This window comes from Mchenga conophoros, linkage group LG5 (genome assembly GCF_057382185.1).
Source record: "Mchenga conophoros isolate Kocher_MC1m ecotype Shallow Benthic linkage group LG5, M_conophoros_male_GT1.1, whole genome shotgun sequence".
Classification (NCBI taxonomy): Eukaryota; Metazoa; Chordata; class Actinopteri; order Cichliformes; family Cichlidae; genus Mchenga; species Mchenga conophoros.
Window position 1 is genome coordinate 8,326,165 of NC_140530.1, and position 23,447 is coordinate 8,349,611.

Sequence of the window (23,447 nt, forward strand, 5' to 3'; positions counted from 1 at the left end):
GGACCTTCGGGATGGCTACCAAAGGGTCCATTACCAACACCTGAAGGTTGCACGTGTGAAAACCGCAGCCGCTCAGCGCCGCAGTTAAAGCAAACCTGGCTGAGTGATGACAGAGTATTTGAGGCAGATGCGAGCCACACAGTGAGAGTCCTCACACTGACACTCTCCACTCCCTGCTATCAACCATCAGACATGATTACAGCTCCCGCTTCTTGATCCAGTGCCTGGCTGAGCCCACTGCTTTGATTTCTCGAGATTCTCTCCTACAGCCGAAGTAATCTAACAAGATGCTCGACTCAGACAGAGACTTGACCCTGGTGTGGTATTTGTTAAAGTCATGCTACAAATGGGAACAATTTGTCAGACATCTTTTACTTTATTCAGATTGAATGAGGACATTTCACAAGGTAGTTCTTTCTCTCAGCTCATATTTTACTGATGGCTGGAGGTAAAGGCAGAGACTTCAGTCAGGAATTCGTCTGCAGGGACCTACAAATAGTACCGCGGGTAGCGAAAACATTAATAATCTCCTGCCAGTGATGGCTGCAACCAGACAGACAGTCAGACTATTACCCAGATGTAGGAAAGTAAAGCAATTTAATAACATTGAAAAACACCAATTAACATTTATAACATGCAATGCAATGAGTGAACTTTTACAAAACACTGCAGTTTTCCCGATCAGGTTGCTAATGTTAATGAACAACAGAAGTGATTCTGTTTTGGAGTGGCAGCATACTCAAAGTAGGGCTTAACAAAACCAATATAACACTTTACTATAGCACACTGAATTACCGGTGCAGGTGGATGGCAAATATTAAAACCAGACTGAGTAATCTGATTGACAAAAAGAAGCCTGTAATCCATTGCAGGTACTTCTGACAGTGACATAGCGATGCCACAGCTTCCATTTGCAGGATACAAATAAAAAAAATAAAATAAAAACCTTAGCTTTTGTTGATATTTTTTCATCATCTCTAAAAAATAATTGACATTGTATTACTAATTTAATAAAGTAGCAATGTAAAAAGGAACAGGCCCTCACTAATGAAAAGATCAACACATCCTTCATGTTTGTACCATATTGCATTCCTAAGTTTTTCTTTGTATGCTAGGGCTACTTCTTTCCCCTATCTCAGCTTTATTTTTAACAAACTGACAATAAATTGTATTGATCTGCTCATTCTTGGTTTGTAAAACTCAACACACTGGTGGTTAAATCCAATTTAATCAAGACTGGGTTATGCGTATAGTTATTTAATGATATCAACCTGTAATAGATTACATTTCTGAAACTTTTTACCCCAAATCTGCTGAAGCACCGCTTGGCTGTTACAGTAAATGTGTGATTTAAACTAACAGCTCAAATGTTTCTAAACAAGGTACAACTAAATAATATATCCTAACATCACAAGGAGATTCAGGAGCAGGAAGTGGTCTTTATAATATGCAATGATATGTGAACTGTCTTATTATTCTGTCAGGTATAAAACCACTGGAAAAAAATAAGTTAATAAGCAAACCTTTATACACATCTTACATCATATTCAATGAATCCATTTCAAATATAAAAGGTCAGTAATATACGTTCCAATTGAAAAAATATCAACTTGATATCCCCACTTTGTCTGTGGCCTGCTACAAGGTGACACCAGAGGCGAAGCTGCATATAACGATGCACAGCGGAGAGGGGAGTACAAAGAGTACTGCAGCTGAAGGAAAGGAAATAAAAACAAAGCCCTCTAAAATTTTGAGTAATAATAATTATAAAAAAAAGACACTCCACACATACAATATACACTATATATACACCGTATTTAGTAATGGTCATTCTGTCGCAACTTAACAAAACAGAGCTGTATAAAATGAGAATGGCAGTGTGCACTTGGCAACGACACATTACGTTTGACACAGAACTTGCGCTCCGCATGAATAATGTCTGTTTCCTGTTTTTCTTTTTTTGTTCCGACAGCTTTCGTGGAAACTGGGTGGCCCGTTCTGCTCCTCATGCCGGGGTCTGAATGGTGGCTTTGATCTCAGCGGACGCCCTCTTCTCCTTCCGCCCGGCGTACTCGCCGATAAAGGAGCCGTCTTCGTTGAACTGCGCGTCCTCATCGCCGTAGTCCACCAGGCTGTCCCCGCTTTCCACTGCTTTGATCTCCCTGCTCAGCGAGTGTTGGCTGCCCTTCAGTGGCTTCTCGTCATTGTCGCTGCGAGAGAAGCACAGTGGATTTAGAAGCACCTCATTTCACCCATGGCTTCACTCTGTAGCTTGTTGGAGAGGACGGGGCTGCTGCCTCTACAGTGAGCCTCTGTGATTGACATTATCCTTTACCTCTGGTTGACCAATGGTTTATAATCACAAAGATGCACGTGTTGAAACAAAATTAAAACATGAGCATACGCGCCTCATTTGATCAAGTGCCAACTGGAGAGCAAATGAGATATTAGGAGGTGCATTAAACTGGTGCTGGTGAGGCTACACACATGCTGTGGTCTTGTAATGCAAGACAACAGTGAAACGATTACAAAGGATGTACTGTGTAATATTGTCATGGGAATTCTGCTGACAGAGCTTTTGACATCAACTACAGGAGCACGGTGGACCAGCTAGCTTTTCATGAATTCAACCATAGCCTGATTCTAAGGAGATTATGGAAGCAACTCTTTAACCAAACTTCATGAAACGTGATTGGCCAAATGAAGAAGCCATTACATTTTTGGGACAGGACAGAGCATTAGATTTAGCAGAGGATGTGAATAGTTTCTGAGAGCAGAAAATGATAGATATACTCGATAAATATAGATGTCGAGACAAAAACTGATGACTTTTAGCTCAGTAAAGTGAATAGCAGCCACCTTATTAAAAACTTGAAACTTTGGTTGGGGCCATTTTCTGTCTGTCCTAGATTACAGTGACGTGATTTACAGCAGAGAGCAGACTTGGCACTCAGTGACTTGAGTAGAAATCAATGGGAGTATTCTAAAATGCCTCTGCCATCTAAGAGCCAATCACCAGCCAAACTGGGAAACATTAGAGTCATGCTGCTGCACTGTTGCATACGCTCAGCTGAAGTACAGTTCAGTGGTGCCAGGGAGATTTAATCTTTATCATCCAAGTTTGTTTTTTATCATTGAACAGATCCAGGTTAGGTTTACTTCATCAATCAAGTTTGGGCTCTTTCTCCATTTATTTAGATGGACCTCCAAAATAACTGTCCACATAACAGGCATTGCCAATACATGCTTTTACAGGAGCGTTGCTTATAGACATGCTCAACTTGAGTCCCTCTTTATCCTTTATTATTTATAGTCTTCATCATTGCATCTTCCATGAAAACGTTGGGTAATCAAAGATGATACGGACGTGTTACTGTTTATCTGTAAGATTCTCACCGCTTCTGTGCTAAACCAGCGCACTGGGCCACACTGCACTCTAAAAATGAATTTATCATAAATCACAAATTAATAATCACAAACCACCAAATGTTTGTACCTGTGTCATTCGTGTCCTTGTTTCCTTCACTCATAGAGTTTTGTTTTGTTGGGTTATTTTTTAAATTTTTTTTTAAATCATTTGTACCCGTTCCATTTAAACTGCTGTTCGGCACCAATCTTTCCATAATGAAATAAATTAATATCTCATTATCAACACTCACCCACATCTGAGATTATATATTGTGGTTACTGACCTCATTATTTCCTGCCTGAGGCCAGTGCCTTTCTGTAGTCTTGTGGTCACTGTGAGGTTGAAGGTTAACTAGCACTTAATTTAGCTGAGCAGTACCAGCTTCAGCTTTGACTCAAACTGTGTGCTAAGCTAACAGTTTCTTTATTTTTCACTCCAAACTGTTGTATTAATCTTCTCATCTAAGTACCTGCAAGAAAGTAAACTAGCACATTTCTAGTTTATTCTTTGGACTAGTTAAGTAAACACAGCCAATCAGTGAAAAGCCGGGCCACCTAGCTCCTGAAGCGAACATGACAAAGTCTAAATGCTGTCACACTGAGCCACTTTTGACTTCATCATATCAGCATTTGTTGTGCTGTGCAGATCCCACTGATTGGAGAATTACACTGGGACTCATACTGCGTTACGACTGTTATGAATTGGACCACTAAAGGATTAATGAAACGTGCCCCGATATTACTGCCCTGAGATGAACTGCTTTCAATTACACTGATTGGTTTTAGTGTCCTGCTGTGTGCCGGGCAGCTCGCGTTTGACTCCATCCGGACAGAAAATGGCAACTTGTGAACGGTGCCGTGGCTCCCTTTATGATGCAATCTGTCACAACACACCAACACAACACCGTATCTATGATCACAACCTCCTATGAAGGGATGCTACTACTCTGACAACATTGACGTGTAAACAGCTTACTGCTGTTTATCACATACTTTCCAGTTACTCAGTCCATCAAATTTCTTCAGCTGAAGAAGTGTGAGGCTCCATGGTAACCTCACGCGTGCTGGGGTGTCTTTTCAGTGAGAGGAAAAGTGCAAAAAAAACATTACTGAGAGGAGAAGATGGATAAGACCGCTAATACAGGAGAAATTCGTTGGAAATTACGCGTGAATTGCAGCGAGGTGATGAAACGGCGCTCTGAGGGTGACACTTACCTGTATTCACAGAATGTGTCGTCATTCATGCCCTGCGACTCCACGTCTGGGTGAAGGTCTTCTTTTTCTTTTACTGCTCACAAAATAAAGAGGAGATATCAGCCATTTCCTCAAGAGATGACTGGCAGCGAAGATCACTGCGTCCCCCGACTGTTAACATTATCTGAATAAGTTTGAGTGTCAGTCCCTAATTCCCCACACTTACTCACCAATGATCAATGCAAGCTTTAGATAAAATTTTGCTTATATATATATATATATATATATATATATATATATATATATATATATATATATATATATATATATATATATATATACATATACATACATATACATACATATATATACATATATATACACACACATATATACACACATATACACATATATACATATATATACACACACATATATACACACATATATACACATATATACACACACACACATATATACACACACACACATATATATACACACATATGTATATATATATACATATGTATATATACATATGTATATATATATATGTATATATATATATATGTATATATACATATGTATATATACATATGTATATATACATATGTATATATACATATGTATATATACATATGTATATATATATATGTATATATATATATATACATATATATATACACACATACATATATATATATACATATATATATATATATATATATATATATATATATATATATATATATATATATATGTTACATATATATGCTGTTCTGCATAGGCCTGAACCCCCTCAGTGAGATCATTAACAAGACTGGCTACGGATACCGACTACGGAACGGAGCAGTTGTCAGCCACCTCCTGTACATGGATGACATCAAGCTGTATGCCAAGAGTGAACGAGACATCGATTCACTGATCCACACTACCAGGCTATACAGCAATGACATTGGAATGTCGTTCGGACTGGAGAAGTGTAGCCGGATGGTAACAAAGAGAGGGAAGGTAGTCAGAACTGAGGGGATCAAACTACCAGAAGGCAACATTGCAGACATAGAGGACAGTTACAAGTACTTGGGGATCCCGCAGGCGAATGGGAACCATGAAGAGGCCGCTAGAAAAGCTGCAACCACCAAGTACCTGCAGAGGGTCAGGCAAGTCCTGAGGAGTCAGCTGAATGGTAAGAACAAGATCCGGGCCATCAACACGTACGCCCTACCCGTGATCAGGTACCCTGCTGGGGTAATAGGCTGGCCAAAGGAGGAGATAGAAGCCACTGACATAAAGACAAGAAAGCTCCTTACCATGCATGGAGGGTTTCACCCCAAGTCCAGCACCCTGAGGCTGTACGCTAAGCGGAAGGAAGGGGGCCAGGGACTGGTGAGTGTCAGCACCACAGTCCAGGATGAGACAACGAACATCTCAGAATACATTGGGAAGATGGCCCCAACTGACCGAGTGCTCAGTGAATACCTCAGGCAGCAGAAACCCAAGAAAGAGGAGGGAGACGAGGAACCATCATGGAAGGACAGGCCCCTGCACGGTATGTACCACCGGCAGATAGAGGAGGTGGCTGATATCCAGAAATCCTACCAGTGGCTGGACAAAGCTGGACTGAAAGACAGCACAGAGGCACTAATCATGGCAGCACAAGAACAAGCTCTGAGCACAAGATCCATAGAGGCTGGGGTCTATCACACCAGGCAAGACCCCAGGTGCAGGCTGTGTAAAGATGCCCCAGAGACAATCCAGCACATAACAGCAGGGTGCAAGATGCTAGCAGGCAAGGCATACATGGAACGCCATAACCAAGTGGCCGGCATAGTGTACAGGAACATCTGTGCCGAGTATAACCTGGAAGTCCCGAGGTCAAAATGGGAGATGCCCCCAAGGGTGGTGGAGAATGACCGAGCTAAGATCCTGTGGGACTTCCAGATACAGACGGACAAAATGGTGGTGGCTAACCAACCGGACATAGTGGTGGTAGACAAACAGAAGAAGACGGCCGTAGTGATCGATGTAGCGGTTCCGAATGACAGCAATATCAGGAAGAAGGAACACGAGAAGCTGGAGAAATACCAAGGGCTCAGAGAAGAGCTCGAGAGGATGTGGAGGGTGAAGGTAACGGTGGTCCCCGTGGTAATCGGAGCACTAGGTGCGGTGACTCCCAAGCTAGGCGAGTGGCTCCAGCAGATCCCGGGAACAACATCGGAGATCTCTGTCCAGAAGAGCGCAGTCCTGGGAACAGCTAAGATACTGCGCAGGACCCTCAAGCTCCCAGGCCTCTGGTAGAGGACCCGAGCTTGAAGGATAAACCGCCCGCAGGGGCGTGCTGGGTGTTTATATATATATATATGTGTGTGTGTGTGTGTGTGTGTGTGTGTGTGTGTATAAATTTCTATATTTATTGGGGTCTTTTTTTCCTTAAAGAGGAAAAAATGAAGCCTTGGTTTATGTTTTTAAATCTAAATGTTTTCCTTTTGCGAAGGAAGGGAGAAGGGAAAAAAGCACATGGCTCAGGCAAATGAAAGAAAAGGTTGTCGCTAATGAGAACTTAATGAGGAAACAAAGGACAGAGCTGCATCTCGCTCTTTATTTCTGCTGACGAGTGAAACGATCGCTGGCCAGACGACAAACCTGAAGGCCATTAGCTGTGAATAATAAAGCTGATAAGGACTCTCGTGTCCCCAGTAGGAGGACTAGTGCTGAGATACCACAGAGCTTCTGTCGCTATTCACTATGCAGCCTGCTCATGTGCAGCATTTGCATTTTGTCTCGCTGTGGGCTCTGCACTTTGTTTAGATTGTTGGCTGGAAAAATAATGCAAAATTCAAATGCTGGTCATACAGTACAAATGCTTATTTTTCTTTCAATTCAGCAGCCTATTTTATGTATAAATTTGCATTATAATGGCCGGGGAAACAAAAAAAAAAGGGGAAAACTATCATCATACATATTCCGGTAATGGCTTCTGGGATGATTGATCATTTTTTTCATGTCAACAAACAACAAAATGGAACTATAATGATGCTCTGAGCAGCAATTAGTATTCAAGGAAGGTGATGAGCGTGTGTGCTTGTAAAGTGAGGACCTACCGGAATACTTCCCTCCTTTATTTCTGTTGACAAAGCAGGCGATCAACACAATGAGTGTGAGGAGAGCAATGGCGCACATCAGCCCGATAAACCAGCCCTTGGTAGATATTCCTCCGTGAATGCTGGCCAGACCTGAGGAGAACAATATTGGGTGACTTTGACTCGCCTTGGCCTTTTCATCAGGACACTTGATTGAATGTTTACATCGACGGAGCCTATCTGATGCAAAGGCAGCAGGCAGCAGGGCGCGCCGCTGATGGAAACGCTCCAATATTAATATTAAACAGCTAATCCTGCTTGTCTAATTAATCAAGTAAGGAACGCTGTACAAATGTAATTCCTTCTTAGTGAGCCAAATTAAATCCTCGTGACACCGTAAACGACCACACATCGCAGCCTGAGTCACCGTTCAAGGACACGCGAGTTGCACCTGTTCTTTTTTTCTTTAAAAGGGAGGTAAATTAGCTCTGCTTTTTTCATACTTTAAGCCATTTTTTTGTCCCCTTCCTCACCTGTTGGACCTGTAGTGATAACATCTTCAAATATACTAGAATTATAAACCCGGCTGTTAGGAATAAGGCGCACAGTGTACTCAGTCTCAGGTTCAAGGCCGTCAATGATGTGGAAAGTCTTAGAGGTGTTTAAGGCCTCTGTTATCTTCCAGTGACCCTCACCTGTGCAGAGGAGTGAATAATCAACAGTGTGTCAGTACACATGAAAACACACAACCACCTTTATCTAATGTAGAAATGGTTGAAAAGACACAAAGGTGCAGATGTGTCACCTACTGTTTCATTCTACTCTACTCACAAACCAACAGAGATTGAGCTTACGGTTGTTCATATATGTGATATAAAACTCAGCATGCTCTCCTCCAGATCTCCAGCTGATATTTGCAGAGCTGTCGCTAACAGCAGAGCTAACATTAAACAGGGTCGGGACTGACGGGGGGATAAGACGAGATGAGGAAAAGAAATGGAGAAATGGCAGAGAAGGGTTAGTAGAGGACAAAGCAGATCAAAGTGTTAGCAATCATGTGTGTTTACAGGATAAAGGATGCTTTCTAAGGAAGAGGCAAGCGTGCTCCTTCCTAACACTAGGCATCAATTATGTCTGACAGAAGGGGACGTTGGGTCACTCTCACAACAGGACAAGAGTAATGTGGATAGGGAAATGGAACCACAGGTGGAGCCTGCAAAGCTGAATGGCAATCTACTAAAACCTGAAGAGCGATTTAACACCAAAGACTGCTGCATGATGGACATTTCACACAAGCAGAAATGAATGAAACATGGGAATGAAGTCAAGTTAGCCCTATAACATGTTAATAAGACACTTTTCCCCCTGAGATTTATTATGGTTATTTCACAGTCCTGGAAGTTTTAAAGTGTTAAAAACAGTTTTTGGCCAAACCGGTGTCACTGCCTTTCTGTATTTCATCAATGAACAAACAAAAAAAATGTAATCCCAGCAGCTGAAGCCAGACAATGTTGGGCATTTTTCAAGGTAACTCAAGGTAAAGTGCAAATTATTAGAAACTCAACAAGCAGAAAAGCTTTTTCAGCTTTAATGTTGAATGAAAAAAATATTTCAGTGTTTAATTCAATTTAGTGAATTAATTCACAAAGTTTTCAGATTAATAATTAGCTTAAACAAATCCAGTTTTTATTGCTCTCTTCCTGTTAAAGGGGAGTTCTTCCTCTCCACAGTCGCCAAGTGTGTGCACATAGAGCAGTGGTCCCCAACGCCCGGTCCGTGAGTCGTTTGGTACCGGGCCGAAAGCTGAGGCTCGGGTGTGAAATTTTCAGGGTTTTTATCATTAACTCAGTTTCCGAGTCTGGGTCTTTTCCCGCGTTGTAGTTGTGTGTCTTATTTTGAAAGAAATGTTTACGCATTACCATAGTGACCAGAGAGCATTAAGGCGCAGAGAGGAAATGCTCCTCCTGAAATGTGCCAACTCTCAGTGTTGTTGGCACATTTCAGGAGGACGCTGCTAATAAAGTTACACACAGTGAATTTGCGTTTATTATTATATTTACAAAATATCACAGTTTTTGTCTTGGTCGTATCATTTTATTTTGTTGTAATTATCCGCGACACCTTAAAGGCTGGTCCGTGAAAATATTTTGTGTGTTCTAGCTTCATCTACCTCAGACATACCTATCAAGGTGATTTTATCCTTCTTATCCTCAAACAGAGAAAGAGGGAAAAACAGTAATTGATGAGCATGATTAGTATGGGAAACGTGTGCTTTGACAGCAGCTGTCTAAGCTAGTCAACAAAGCACAATCCACTTCATTTCACCACAGCAAACATGCAAATCTTCATCTGTGCCTCAAGCTCAGGTGCTTTATTTGCTCAGGTGATAATTCAGTTCACAAGAACACCTGTGTCTGGGCTGTCCATCCCAACAACTGCAAATGACACTCTCTGACTAATGTTGATGGATTAGTCACCAGCTATAGCAATTCTAGTCATTGCAAGTGTGTGATGACTTCGACTGACATAGACAATCTGAGTTAAAAATATCCAGAGGCTTGCTGCCGTGTTTTGTCACCATGTTCCTCAGCTTGCTATTACCTTCTGCAGAAAGCAGCTGCTCACCCAGCAGGGAACGAATGCCCTGGAAGATACCCCTTCAAAGTCAGAAATCTTTTTTTTTAATAAGGAGAGACCAGAAAATATTCTGATACAGGAGCTTTCAACAGCTTCCACTTATCTCAGTGTCCTGTAAATATCACCCTCCCAGTATGAGCTCATACTTCTCTGCATGGCTCAGGAGGATGTTTCTCCTTGCTGTTTTCTCTCTGTCCCCGGACCTCTTCTTGTCCCAGAGGTGTGTTGCTGTTTACCCAGTTGAAGATTACATGGAAATGTCAGGTGACTGCTGGGTCAATACACTGCCACACAGAGGGCTGAATGGGGCCCAACAAATCAATCACTTACAATTAGACATATCTGTCCTTTTCAAGTGACTGCACTCCACTGCCACACTGTGGGATCGGGATATAGATCTAGTATGCTAGATTTCCCGGTGGTGTAGCAGAGAAATGAAAGCTTACAGTACAATATGGCTACCATTTTACATTACAAACTAGTTGAAAAAAAATTCCTGAAGATGCTATCACATTATAATAGTCAATGCTCCTCTGCATTTATCCCTCAGCCTTTGCTGTCGATGCTGTACGGTTAAGGCTTTGCTGTGTCAGAAAGTGCTGTGGCTCTACCTATGGTGGAACGAGTGGGTTTGGTCACAGGGGACTTTGGAGTGCTTGGAGGTGAGGGGGAAGCTGACTTGCCTGAAAAGAAAAGACAGACCTTGTGGTTATCAATTGGGGCAAGGGCTTGAGGTGCTATCGTCTACTGTTAGCATGCATGCTGTTGTTAAGTACACTCTAAAATTAGTGACTATGCAATCTGAAACACGATCTAGAGTTTCAAAACTGTATTTCACACTTCTGAGATGTGCCTTTTCATTTTTACTCCAGTCCAAAAAAAGAAAGAAAAAGGGACGAGCTCGTGGCGTGTCTGATGCTCTTACTGCGGTTGGCTCTTAAGGCATCATTTATTACCCCAGCTTGTTGCACCGAGCCTGCCGTTGCTAGGAGAAAAGTCAATATTCGTTTACAGCTGCTAATGAGCCAAGATTAATATGAATTTATAATTAGGTTACTCATTACCAATTGTTATTAGAGAGGAAGCTGCAAAACTTTATCTAAGAAGAAGTTGACGGTTTTCTAATGAAAGGAGGCATCAGAGTGCTCTCTGCTGATGGCAAGGGCAAACAGCAGACAAGGTCAATTATGTGCAGAGAGGCTGAGTGTTTAGGGCTGCTAACTTCTGCATAGGACAAATAAAAAGTGTCCAAATGTTTGACAGTCAAGTCCCAATGATTTATTCAGCCCTACAGCAGCTACACACATCCATATTTCTAAACCTAAAAGCATGCGAGCACTACTAAAAAACAAAATGGTGAGCATGTCATACTAACATGAAAGTTATTCTATCACTATTTCAGAGCAGTTTGACGCTCTCTATATGTGTACATATGACATGCCACAGTTGCTGCATAAACAGATCTACATACTGAGGCCAACAGCAGGAGCCAAAATGGAAGCTGCAGAAAAGAAAAAAGACAGAAGGGACAAGCATTGCATGGCTAAGCAGACGTCCACATTCACAGGCACATTTATAATACACACTGCATGATCAAAGCTACATCTCAAAGCAATGCACTATTTTAGTGGCATATGTGAAAGCAAGCAGAGGACCATTAAGACAAACCCTCACACACACACGTATGCACACAGTGATGGAGGTGTTACCACAAATAGCTTTCATGCGCAGACCTTGAACCTCTCCCCCGCACATGTAATAGTCTGACAAAACTCAATACATATAAAATGAGCCATTCCTCCTGTAATCATCTCTCCGGCGTTTTTTTTCCCCACCATGCAAATAAACAACCCCTAAGAGCCAATTAAGTGTCTTTCTGTGATTGTGAGGATTCTTACAGTAAACAATAAGTAATCGCTTGCATATTAAGCACCTGTGCTGCACTTCAAAGTTGAGAGTTCTGCTTTTACATAACACAGCCTGAGTGACATACTACATTCATTTTCTTGTCCATTTGTATTGAAAGAGCCACCTGCTTATTTCTTATGACTACAGCGCATTTAGTGATACTTGCAAAAAGCTTCCTGCTTCAATCACTCGTACCACCGACCACAATCACAGGAGCTTGGCTTGAGTTTGAGCCAGATGAAGTATGGTGTGTGGACCTCGACTAATGATATGTAATTAAAAGGCAAAGATTACAAGCTGGCTTATTATGATGACTTACCCGGCAACTCTTTCATGAGTGCACAATTCAGTAATAAAAGCTTCAGTTTCCTTTCTGCTCAAAGCAATTTTCTTTCTCAGCTGATTGTTTCATAGCTCACGCTCTCTGTCCAATCAATAAGCACTTGCTCTCTCATGACAGTGACAAATGAAAACCTCCACTGCAGCCATATGAAATTGTTTATCCACAAAAATTACTTACATGGAGATATGAAAAGCTTGGCTGCTCAGGCTTATATCATATTGCACTAGTTCAATGCCACATCGAAATGGTAAAATGACTCTGTCACCTGCTTTGCTTAGCCTCGGTTCACCAGAGCAAATTGTGCTCCTCAGAGCTCCTCCGCATTCCCAATGTTCCCCCACTGAGAAAGCGCCACGCTCAACCAGCCCCACGCCCACGCAAGCTTATCCACACACATAAAGCCCGATCGGCTCGGCTTTCTGGACCTTCAAGCACTCACTTGTTTCCAGGGTGGTGGTGCACTCGTCGCTGACGTCAGGCCCGCAGCCCACCGTGGTACAGGAGCACAGGTAGAACTTGTATTTACTCAAAGGCTCCAAGTCACGCAGGATCCACGTGGTGGTCTCAGGTTTGCTAATATCTACTGTCTGCAGTGGTCCCACTTCTTCTGTGTCATTGACTAGAAGTAAGGCAAGGAAAAAAAAATACGTAAATGTAAGTATTTTGTCACAGTCACCTAACAGAAGGCAAAGGAACAACAAGGGAAAACTCTTATACTTACACTGCATTACATACACTGTAAAATATCAGGATTGTCTGCACCTACAGTGTATTAAGCATAGCCTCTATATAACATACAGACTTAGCCACTGTGACTTCACCCACTGGCTAGAGAAGTCCTGTTGTGAAGCCTCACATTGCTGTGTCTTGCTGCTGATGATCATGTGGATATTCTCAACGAGAAACCGCTCCTGTGGTAGTTATTTTAGGGTATTTTCACACCTGTGGTGTTCAAGTTCATTTAACTTGGATTCTGGTTCGTTTTACACCTTGGTGTGGTTCATTTGTGCAGACGTGAACACAGTAATCAAGACACTTTGGACGGGTTGGTCCAGAGCAGTTTGTTTATGACGTGACTGTGATCTGACCTCAATCCGACCCAATTACCAGGAGTACATTGCAGGTTCAAGGTAAAAAACTTGCCATAGCTATCCACGCTTTATATTCAGAAATGCAGCACAGATGTACAAAGGTCAGTACAGGCTAGCAACTAGTCGTGACAGAAACGTAAATTCTCCATGTTCTCCAATAGTCCAAAACACAGCACGTTCTTCCTGTATGCTGCTCATTGCATCTGGTTCATCCACCTTTAATATACAGCTTGTGGTCGCGAGAGGAATTTTCTCACTCATTTTAAATTCATACACAGTAAGGATCATACAATGTAACTATGCAGAGTCTTCATATTCGATACATGTACCATAGTAAGAACACTTGTTTCACAGATTTCAGTCCCTTGAAAACACAGCTTCCTTACCTAGTTTGTTTTTACATTTGAAGAGGTGTTTTTGCCTGACAGGCAGCATACTTTATATTAGTACTACACTCCCACATTGTTTTTTCCCATCTCCAAAAGGTGTCAGCAATTAGTTCTGCTGGAAGTACTTGTGCACGCTGTATACAGCCTGATGAAACTCAAAGAAGTTTGTGTCTTAGTGACAACATATTTGTTTAACTGCTTTCCTTTTCTGATCTACTGATGTGAACATGCATCTAAGCCTCCACATTAGAAAACCATTCTTTCCAGCTTTTCTTAAAATATAATGTCTATACCAAAATAATTCTGGTCATGATAGTTTATCCATACATATAGAATTTTGATTTCTTTAATTTTGATATGATTGATATCATAATGTCGTTACCCTCTTATCCCATACTCTGCTCTTCCTTGTACCCAATGCCTTTTTGTTCTTCTATTTTATTTTATTTTTTAACTTTTGACTGAATGACTCCAGTATTTTGACACACAGTGAAATGTTTGACTGTGCCTTGTTTTTGGGGAACTCTCTAGTGGCCTTTCAAAATACTTACAACTGACAATCACAGGACATTTCAGCTCTGCCAAAAAAAGAAAAGAAAAAGCAAATGTCACTTGTCATTTTGGTTTGTACATTTCCTGTTTGGGCTTTAAAAAAAAGAGGCAACTTGTTCTTTGCTTTTTCAGGATTAATCTCTCTATAATGTCTCCATTAACAAAAAAAAAACAACCCTGAAACAAAACAAAAAAGAAAATTGTGCTCCACTAATTTATGGTTGCAATTTGTTTGAGTTTTTGGTGTGTGCTCTCTGCCTACATTGTGATGGGATCTCATTTTTCACTACGTAAAGCAGCCCAGTAGGTAGGGAGGTGGCATTCATGTTCTTTGTGACAAAAACAAACACAGCAGGTGTTGAGGTGACCTTTGCTGTGAAAGAGGTGCCACGTCTCTCAGGTAGAAGGCAACAGAAACAATGACAAGAATGTATTGGTCTGCTTCTCTTATTTGCCTGGATGCCACCCGCTGTTATCAGACATCCTGATTTGCTTTAGTTTTTTGGTTTTTTTGCTCAGTTTTATTTCCAGGGACAAAACCACTCGAATTTTAGTATATTATGCAATCAACTCTGGTACAAAAAAAGAGGCCACAAGCATCATGTTTCCACCCTGCGGTGGCATTACTTTCTCACTTTTACGGCAAAACTCGGACCTGACAGCTGGTCCGTATGATCTTATGGAGTGAACTGGCTGAAGGCTTCAGACTTTGGCGCTTCCACTAATGACAAATAACAATATTTCCAAACATTCTTCATCCTAGCGGGCCAAACACAGTTGGCCTTGAGGAGCGTGAAGCAAACCAAGACTCTCCAGCACTGAAATGTGACCTGACAGCAAGTGTGAGTTTAGCTCAAATGGGAGAAAAACAGACAGTTTTATAGCCAAGGTCATTTTTAACTCCCACTCGTGTCGATATAGCAGTTCAACGCAGTACAAACTTCACTGGAACGGTCTTAAGTGCTCAAAAATATGTGCCTATCTCAATCTGCATCACATATAATTGGAAATAAAGTGGATATTTTATGAAGCCTTGAGTGGATTTTCAGTGCATAACAGTGAAATGATCTGTGTACTCAGGATTAAAGACTTCAATATGACAAAACAGGTTGAGTATGAGCGCCCATCTGTACTTTTATGACAATCTTATCTTTGCCTTGTCAAGCTCCCTGAGAGACAGTCAGACGGGTGTTTAGCCTGTACTGACATATGATGCCCCGGGCTTTAGAGCGGGTTAACAGCTCTTTAAGGCAATGTGACTATATGCCACCCACTCAAGTTATGAGGGTGACTTTACTCAGTCTTTACATTCATACAAGCTTTAAGTGATTCAGAAAAGAACTTGATAAAAACTTGTTACTGACTGCAGGTAGAGGGAAAATGTTTATGATTTCCACATCTCCTGGTGTGTGTCCCACACAACTAGATCTTATGTTTTTCCCCTGCCGACAGTTTATTTTTTCCATTTCAAATTTGCCAGTGGTACTGCAGTGGATCGAAGAAAGTGCAGATCAGAGTTTGAGGTTGTTTGGCTGTGCAGTTTTCAGATTGGGTATTTTAACAAAAAATTGTTATCAGTGTTTCCCCTAGAGTGGCAGATGTCCAATCTGTGAGGGGGGGGGAGGGGATCACGCACACACATAGACACACCTGCGGCCACGTAGTGAACAGGTACACACACACGGACACATTCAGTGAGTGTATCCTTCAGGCTCTCCTCTTTTCAAATCAGCAGGTTCATGATTTAAGGGAAAGATTTAAGGGACATCTGTAAATTTGGGTTACTCTCCCTCTAAAGGGGAACTGCACTAGTTAAAGATAAAGTCACGAGCTGATATCACCATCGAAAGGCTTTATCCTAAAAACGTGTTATTTCAAAGCAGGTTAGTTTAAGTGTTTTAAACCCAGCGTCGATCCGGCTTGCGTTAAACAGTGTGTTACAACGGGGCCTCTTGTGAAACCGGTGAAATGTGAAGCTATTAAAGGCTGCTGTGAAGACGAGCATAGTCTTAAACAGCTGCGCCGTAGCTTGAGATGACTTGTGTCACTGATGATACACTGACAGCTGGCTGCATTATCCTCAACGTTTCACACATGACTTCCTTCAAGGGGACTTCAAAAAAAGAAAAAAGTCACACTTCAAAGAGTCCATCAGCTTTATTGCTGTGGCACAATGAAAACGTCCTCTCCTGAAATACTGCGTGACGCTGGGTCCTTTTTTTGTGCTGCCGCCAAATCAAACTCAATTAGCCGGGAAATGCAGCACTAAGACGTTGTTGGAAGTTAGTCATCAGCTTCGTTATGACTTTTATTTAAGGACAGCACAGTGTGTGCACACGTGGGATGTGTTCAGGGATGATGTCCCCTGGGACAGAGCTACGCTGAGGACGTTTCCTGCAGACAGGATGGGGTCAGTAAAACCGGACCTTAACAGACTGTGACTCAGAGGCCTTGTTCAGCACTAGCCGAGCCGCGATCATGACACAGGCCAGTAGACACCACCCTGACATGGTTCCTATACACACACTCTGACCCCAGCCTTATTAGAGCAGAGCAGCAATTCTTCTTTCTGTGTAAAGGATCATGGGTTAGACAATCACCACCTCTTTTCCCAAGAAACTGTTCAGGTACTGCACATACTTGTCTGCAGTGCAGTATTGTGTAGAGGATAAGGTTTGAAACAGTTAAGCCGATATGCAGTCAGAGCAATAGATGGCCTGTTTGTTTTCTTTACAGAGTACAAGCTGAGGGTAAACTCTATTAAACACAAGATGAAAAACACATCATCTTCTCACAGCAATACAGAAACATCACCATTATATGTGTGTTGATTAAGTGTAAGGATGAGGAATAGGGATACGTACTGAGATGGTACTTAAGGAGGTAGCCAATGAGAATCCCATTAGGCTCCAACGGCGGCTCCCAGGCCAAAGAGACAGTGTGCCTCTGTACATCTGTGACCCTGAAATCATGATTTTTCTCTGGGACTGCAAAGGCGTGCACACACACACACACACACACACACACACACACACACACACACACACACACACACACACACACACAGAAAGCAGTCAAATTCTGCAACCCAGTTTACTTGGCTATTATTAGATTTTCCCTTCAGTAGTTGTGAATCAATACACTCCATGCTGTTTTTCCACAATCTTACCTCCCTCTGGGGTTTTGAAGTTGACGGGATGACTGCCTGGGCCGTTGCCCCGCCCGTTGAAGGTCATGACGATGAGGCTGTACTCGGAGAAGGGCGTCAGGATTGGTACCGTGGCGTGGTTCTTATCCCCGGGGACTGCCAGCGTGTGTTTATCTCCGGGACTTTTCTTTGAGTCCACCAGACTGCGCAGACGCCACCAACTTATCTACATCAGGAAGGAGGCACACAGAGACATCCTCAGCAGTGCCTACAAGATATCAAACTTTGAACATCATACATATGTACATGTGTGAAGGAATGCTGACTGAGTTAGTGTGATTTTTTTTCTGGTGCTGTAAGCAAGAAAACATTGAGCTGGACACCAGTAAAGGAGACAGAGTGAGGTGAGAGAAGCAAATGTTTAGAGCAAGGTCAGTGCCATTCCTTTTAAACTGTGTCTAAAAGCAAAGGTCTGGTTTTGAGGTATTACCCTGTAGCCTCCCAGATGTCCATGTAACTTGTCCTTGTGTACTCGTGTCCAGCTAACCTTGACCACGGAGCTGTTCATCACCTCCACAGCTACATCATCAGGTGCAGCAGAGGGAACTGCAAAGGCAAACACACATTATAATCTACAATAGGCTGCAAGTGAGGGAAGGAAAAACAAACCCAAACAACACAAAAATACAAAGTACTACTCGGCTTGCTTACATTTAGGGATCACTGATTTACTGGAACACCTACGAGGAGGGAACTCTACTTGGAGTCACAAAAAAATGAAAAAACAAACAAAAAACAAAAACAAGTGCTACATTTCCTAAAATCCCATTTTACTCAGGACACAGCAGTGAGAAAGTGTCATGACCTGAGGTGACCTCCTGAGGACAAATCCAAAAGAAAGCTAAACAAAAGAAAAAGAGTAAAAAGTACGGTACATGGTGCTTTCTTCTTCTAGCACACTGCAAAAATGATTTTCAAGAAAATAAAAAAACCTTGTTTATGAACATGTTTTCTTATTTTTTGTCTAAAAAGAAAACATTCTTAACAAGCAAGTTTTGCACAACTGCACAAAATTAAACTCATTCTAAGAAAATATGTCCAACGTTTTCTTAAGATATTTCAGCTCATCTTGAGCTTTCAGTTACAGGATATGACAATGGTTTGGCTGAAATTCCAGAAAGAGAATAAGATTATTTTTCTCTTATTTCAAGAGTAAGGGCACTCAAAACAACTTTTCAATTTTACTCATTTAAAGATGCCAGTTTAGCTCAATGCGTTCAGCATGCGCTCACATGCTGCATGGCTGAGAGTGGCAAGCCTGGGTCTGACCCTCGGCCTGGTTAGGTGGCTAGACAACCTAGCAAAAATTCTTTCCATGTTTAGCATAAAGCTAACAAAGGCCAAAAAAGTGAAAGTTTTTGCCAAAGGTCATGTGGGCACAAGCAAAATGAAAAAAATGTTTAAATGTTCTGAGGTTTAGAACATTTAAACATGTTCATTTTTTCTTTTCTGTTTAGCTTTGAACAAACTGCAGCAAAAGCCAGCTTATTTTCCCCAACTTTTCTTTTTAGAAGGGCATTTTTAGCCATGCCATGTGTTTTGTATTTGCCAAAACAATAACTTTAAAAAAAACTGCTCCGCAGAGAGGAGGACGGCTGCAGTAATATTTATTTGCTAGGAAGTAACTTCAAACTCCCCTTTCCCATAACATATTCTCATTTTATTGGGAATACTGAAAAAAAAATTAACTTATACTCACAGTCCTCTCCTGAATAGCCAGTCACTAACTTGGGCTCAGGTCCAAAGCCCTGACGATTCTTGGCTTGGATCTTTATTTCGTAGGGAACAAAAGTTGGGGTGTTCTTCACCACGAATGAGTGTCTCTTCACTGTGTTCTCCTTCCAGTCTTCTTCCACATCTTGTCGTCTGTAACTCACCTTGTACTCCAAGCCGGGACCATTGTGCTCAATTGGTAACAGGGGCTGTATCGTAGCAGGAAAAGAAAGAATGGAGTGGGTTTCACTGAGACTTTCACAGTTGCGTAAGATACTTGTTATATTTCACCACGCTATGTCACTCCTTCCATAGGGGAAAAAAATGACTTGTCCGGTGAACATTGCTTGGAACAATGCTTTATCCCACCATCTAATAAAACAATGGAACAATTGACCTGGTCTAGCAGCAAGGCTTTTCTTTGATATAGTGCTTGCTGAGACTTTATAGATGAAAAGATTCATCTCGTTACAGAAGTCAGACCGTGAGAAATAGAATGAGATACCATTATCCACAAAAGCAAATCATTAACAGTAGGAGAGCTCATGAATCCAGGATTCAGGGGCTACATTACCATGACGGGGCAACCGGATAATAAGTGAAGGAGAGATTCATCTTTCTACAATAAAGGCCAATATATGACTGTGAGTGTTAAAAAGAATTTTTTTTATCTTCATAGCTTTCCTTTCTCTTTCTAATCAAAGACAGAGAGCAGCCTTGAATGAGGAACTCATTCATGGACATTCCAGAAAAGGGCTTCTTTAACCCATAGAACCAAGTTCGCCAGAGCTTATATTATATTTTTACATGCTGTGGAGCCATTTTTGGGAGCATTTCAAGTTGCTATACATCAATACAACCATTATAGCCCAAACTTTAATAATATGTCTGCATTAGGTGCATAGTAATTACATAAATTGCAAAAAAGTGCAATAAACTACAAAAAAATTGAAAATCGTTTTTGTTTTTTTAACATATATTTCTAGTTAGAGAAATTTAAGAGGCTTATCCCTCAAAACTGTAAATACAAAAAAGTTACACAAACTAGTTTCCCACCACAGGAAATTTATTTTGAGTGTCTTCATAGTTTTATTTTTGAAATACACCAATTTTTATATACTGCAGGAAAAACGAAAATAAATATTATAGTGCAAATTTGCAAAATAACAGCATATGCATCAAAATAAACTATTTCCAGCAGTGCAATATGAGTCCTAAGCATCCCAGAAACGACACAGAAAGTCATAAAGTCAAACATAACTTTTTAAAACACATAACAAGTAAAACACAAGCTCATAAGGCCCCGATCGTAAAAAAACTACATTTCCGCAAAATGACGTCACTTCCGGTTTCGGGCAGGTCATGCGGTCATGTGATAGTTCGCGCTGATGGACGTAGGAAGTGTTACAAACAGCTGATGGATCGGCGAAGCGTGTTTCTGGAATATCATGTTTTTGTTGCTGCAAGTGATTTTTATGCAGTTTTTGCAAAGCTATATGTGGAAGGAAACTGTGACCTAGGACAAGCTGATGGCATAAGATGTAAGTACAACTCCTCCAGTTTCATATGCAAAAAAAATTATTGCGCTAGCTTACTTGGTTGCAGAGCTACCGGGATTTAAAAATAGTTACGCAAAACAGAGCGTGCCCGCTCCGATCGGCTGTAAAGGGTTAAAGATCTCTAGAGTGAAATATCATAAATGGGCCATTTCTGTTTCTTTAATTCCTATTGGTAATAGCCTATGAAACATTGATAAAACTTTATCTCTGTTCTCAGAAATTCTTTGACTGCTCAAAACTATAACGATAGGAATAATGCGCTACATAAAGGTAGGCCACGTCGCAGAACTTGCAGAAAGAAGATAATAAAAAAGACCAAAGTCTATTTCTTACCTCCCATTTGATATCCATTTCATGTGGCAAATGACCTTCGATTCTGATATTTTCAGGGTTCCTGTCAGGGGCTGTGGAGGAAAAGGAGTATAGATTTTGTCAGCATTGCTAGTGGAAGAAATCTCCAGTGAACGAGGCACACGAGTTTCAACAAGAATGGAATCAATTATGTAGCAGGTCTGAGTGTTTTAAAGTTCACAGAGCAGCAGCGTATCAAGTGGGCTGGAAGACCCTAACAAAAGGTACTACTGGTAAATACTGAGCGATGAAAGGAGGAAACTCAGACCTTCTGGAGGAGTTTTGTATCTCTCTGTGGCCTCGCTAGGACGCCCGGTTCCCACAGCGTTCACGGCGGACACTCGGAAGCAATAGTCGACATTGCCGTTGAGCTTGAGCTCAGCAGAGTTGCGGTTCCCAGGTACTCGGAGTAGCTCCTTCCAGTTGCTTGGTTCCCAGTGGCTCTCCTCGTACTCGATAATAAACTCTGTTGACAGGCATAGAGACAATCAGAGGTCTCCCTCACCGCTATGAATCCTGCCAAAGGATTACTTATCTAACCACCAGCTGTGCAGAAAACGCCTGAAACCCTGCTCTGGGCTTGTACATTCCTCAGGGAGACTAATCATGATTCATGCTTGGATGAACCAATAATGGATTCATATTGTACAAGATGGTATCAAACAAATCTATTTACATGCAGGATGCTGCTCAGGAATGTGTCTGTCATATTAATGGCATTCGCTACGAGATGCACTGATCCTCTCTGCGCTGTATGTCCTGACACCTGCACACATGGATGCTCCTTTTTACCTGTGGTTGAGCTGTTGTGGTCGTCCCCGGGGACCCATTTCAGCGTCACATTTCTGCCCTTGCGGTCAGACAGTACCAAGTTCTCCGGCGCATCGGGGACATCTGAAAATCATTGTAACGGCACGGCTTTTAGAAAAAGAAAATCACAGGGACACAAGATCTCTGCAGCAAGAAAAAGACCCGGGGAGCAAACGTTCAATCGTTCCCAGGAGTCAGAGGATGTGGAACCAGCTGCATCGCTGTGCTGCCCGTCACTGTTTTCTTTAGACTTTAACATGTCGACAACATCTTCAAAGAAGCTGTGCTAATAAAGCCACGGTCTGCACCTTCATGCTCTGCGCTTGGCTTCCTGACATTTTGTGGCCTTCTCGAATTTGCTGCGCATTAATGTAGCACCAGGGTGCTCTGAACTTTTGACCCCCGAAGCAGCGCTCACACGTAAGCTCACCTAACACCATGAGGAGGGCTGAGGCCACGTCTTGGTCCGCTGGAGTTTTTGCCACACATGTGTACACACCCTGGTCGCTGTGGCTCACATTCATGATGTGAAAAACACCGTTCTCCACAAAGTATCTGTCGGCAGAAACATGGAGACGGGGTATTGATTTACCAAAGGAAAAGGGCTTTTCAGCTGGGATTAGGTCTACAGTGCTGTTTCACCAAATAAATAAATAAAAATTCTACCTTGAATTCTCAGTGTAGTTGAGGGCTATCTCCATATCATCTTTTTCCCACAGGAGCTCAAAGTCATTGCTGAAAGACTTGTCGTACTCCGCCAAGCATGAGAGCTGGGCCGTGGTACCTATTAGGATCCGCTGGTCCTCCGGGGCCACTACTATTCGAGTGGGATCTTCCAAAGGAAGGACCAAGTTACTTACATTTTGAGGCCCGTGTGAGGCTTAACACAATTCTTTTAAATGACTAAAACTGTTTACCTTTTACATAAAGCATGGCATTGATAGCAGATGATCCCTCTGTGTTTTTGGCCAAACACGTGTACTGTCCTGTGTCACCCCTCTCCACATTGTAGATCTTCAGTGACCCGTTTTCATGAACAGTAAACCTGGGTCCATGAACAGATTCAGGGGAGTCGTCTTTGCTCCTGGAGAACATGCAAAAGTTGTCAGAGGGGAGAAAAATAAATGCAAATACAGGTGGTCTACACTACTACACTATGGCAGCAGTGAAGCGATAAAAGCAGGACATCAGAGCTGAGTGACAG

The 23,447-nt window shown here is 41.8% G+C and overlaps 1 protein-coding gene across 9 annotated transcripts in view; it reads right to left on the bottom strand.

Moving 5' to 3' along the window:
- Nucleotides 1-578: 578 nt before the first annotated feature.
- The window catches only part of chl1b (cell adhesion molecule L1-like b), a 77,585-nt gene continuing 54,716 nt past the window's right edge, over nt 579-23,447 (bottom strand). For 3 of the 9 annotated variants that reach the window (XM_085273032.1, XM_085273031.1, XM_085273030.1), the window contains 18 exons: nt 23,161-23,327; nt 22,910-23,075; nt 22,674-22,798; nt 22,226-22,327; nt 21,702-21,899; nt 21,416-21,486; nt 19,510-19,732; nt 18,241-18,356; nt 17,772-17,976; nt 17,467-17,589; nt 13,010-13,189; nt 11,791-11,820; nt 10,931-11,002; nt 8,537-8,644; nt 8,216-8,377; nt 7,704-7,835; nt 4,624-4,696; nt 579-2,210 (listed from right to left, as the gene is read on the bottom strand). In XM_085273032.1, coding sequence (XP_085129158.1) covers nt 2,006-2,210; nt 4,624-4,696; nt 7,704-7,835; nt 8,216-8,377; nt 8,537-8,644; nt 10,931-11,002; nt 11,791-11,820; nt 13,010-13,189; nt 17,467-17,589; nt 17,772-17,976; nt 18,241-18,356; nt 19,510-19,732; nt 21,416-21,486; nt 21,702-21,899; nt 22,226-22,327; nt 22,674-22,798; nt 22,910-23,075; nt 23,161-23,327 — 2,458 coding nt within the window. In that variant the 3' untranslated portion in view covers nt 579-2,005. The remainder of the gene's footprint in view (nt 2,211-4,623; nt 4,697-7,703; nt 7,836-8,215; nt 8,378-8,536; nt 8,645-10,930; nt 11,003-11,790; nt 11,821-13,009; nt 13,190-17,466; nt 17,590-17,771; nt 17,977-18,240; nt 18,357-19,509; nt 19,733-21,415; nt 21,487-21,701; nt 21,900-22,225; nt 22,328-22,673; nt 22,799-22,909; nt 23,076-23,160; nt 23,328-23,447) is intronic. The other 6 variants (XM_085273033.1, XM_085273035.1, XM_085273034.1 and 3 more) reach the window with 6 other exon arrangements.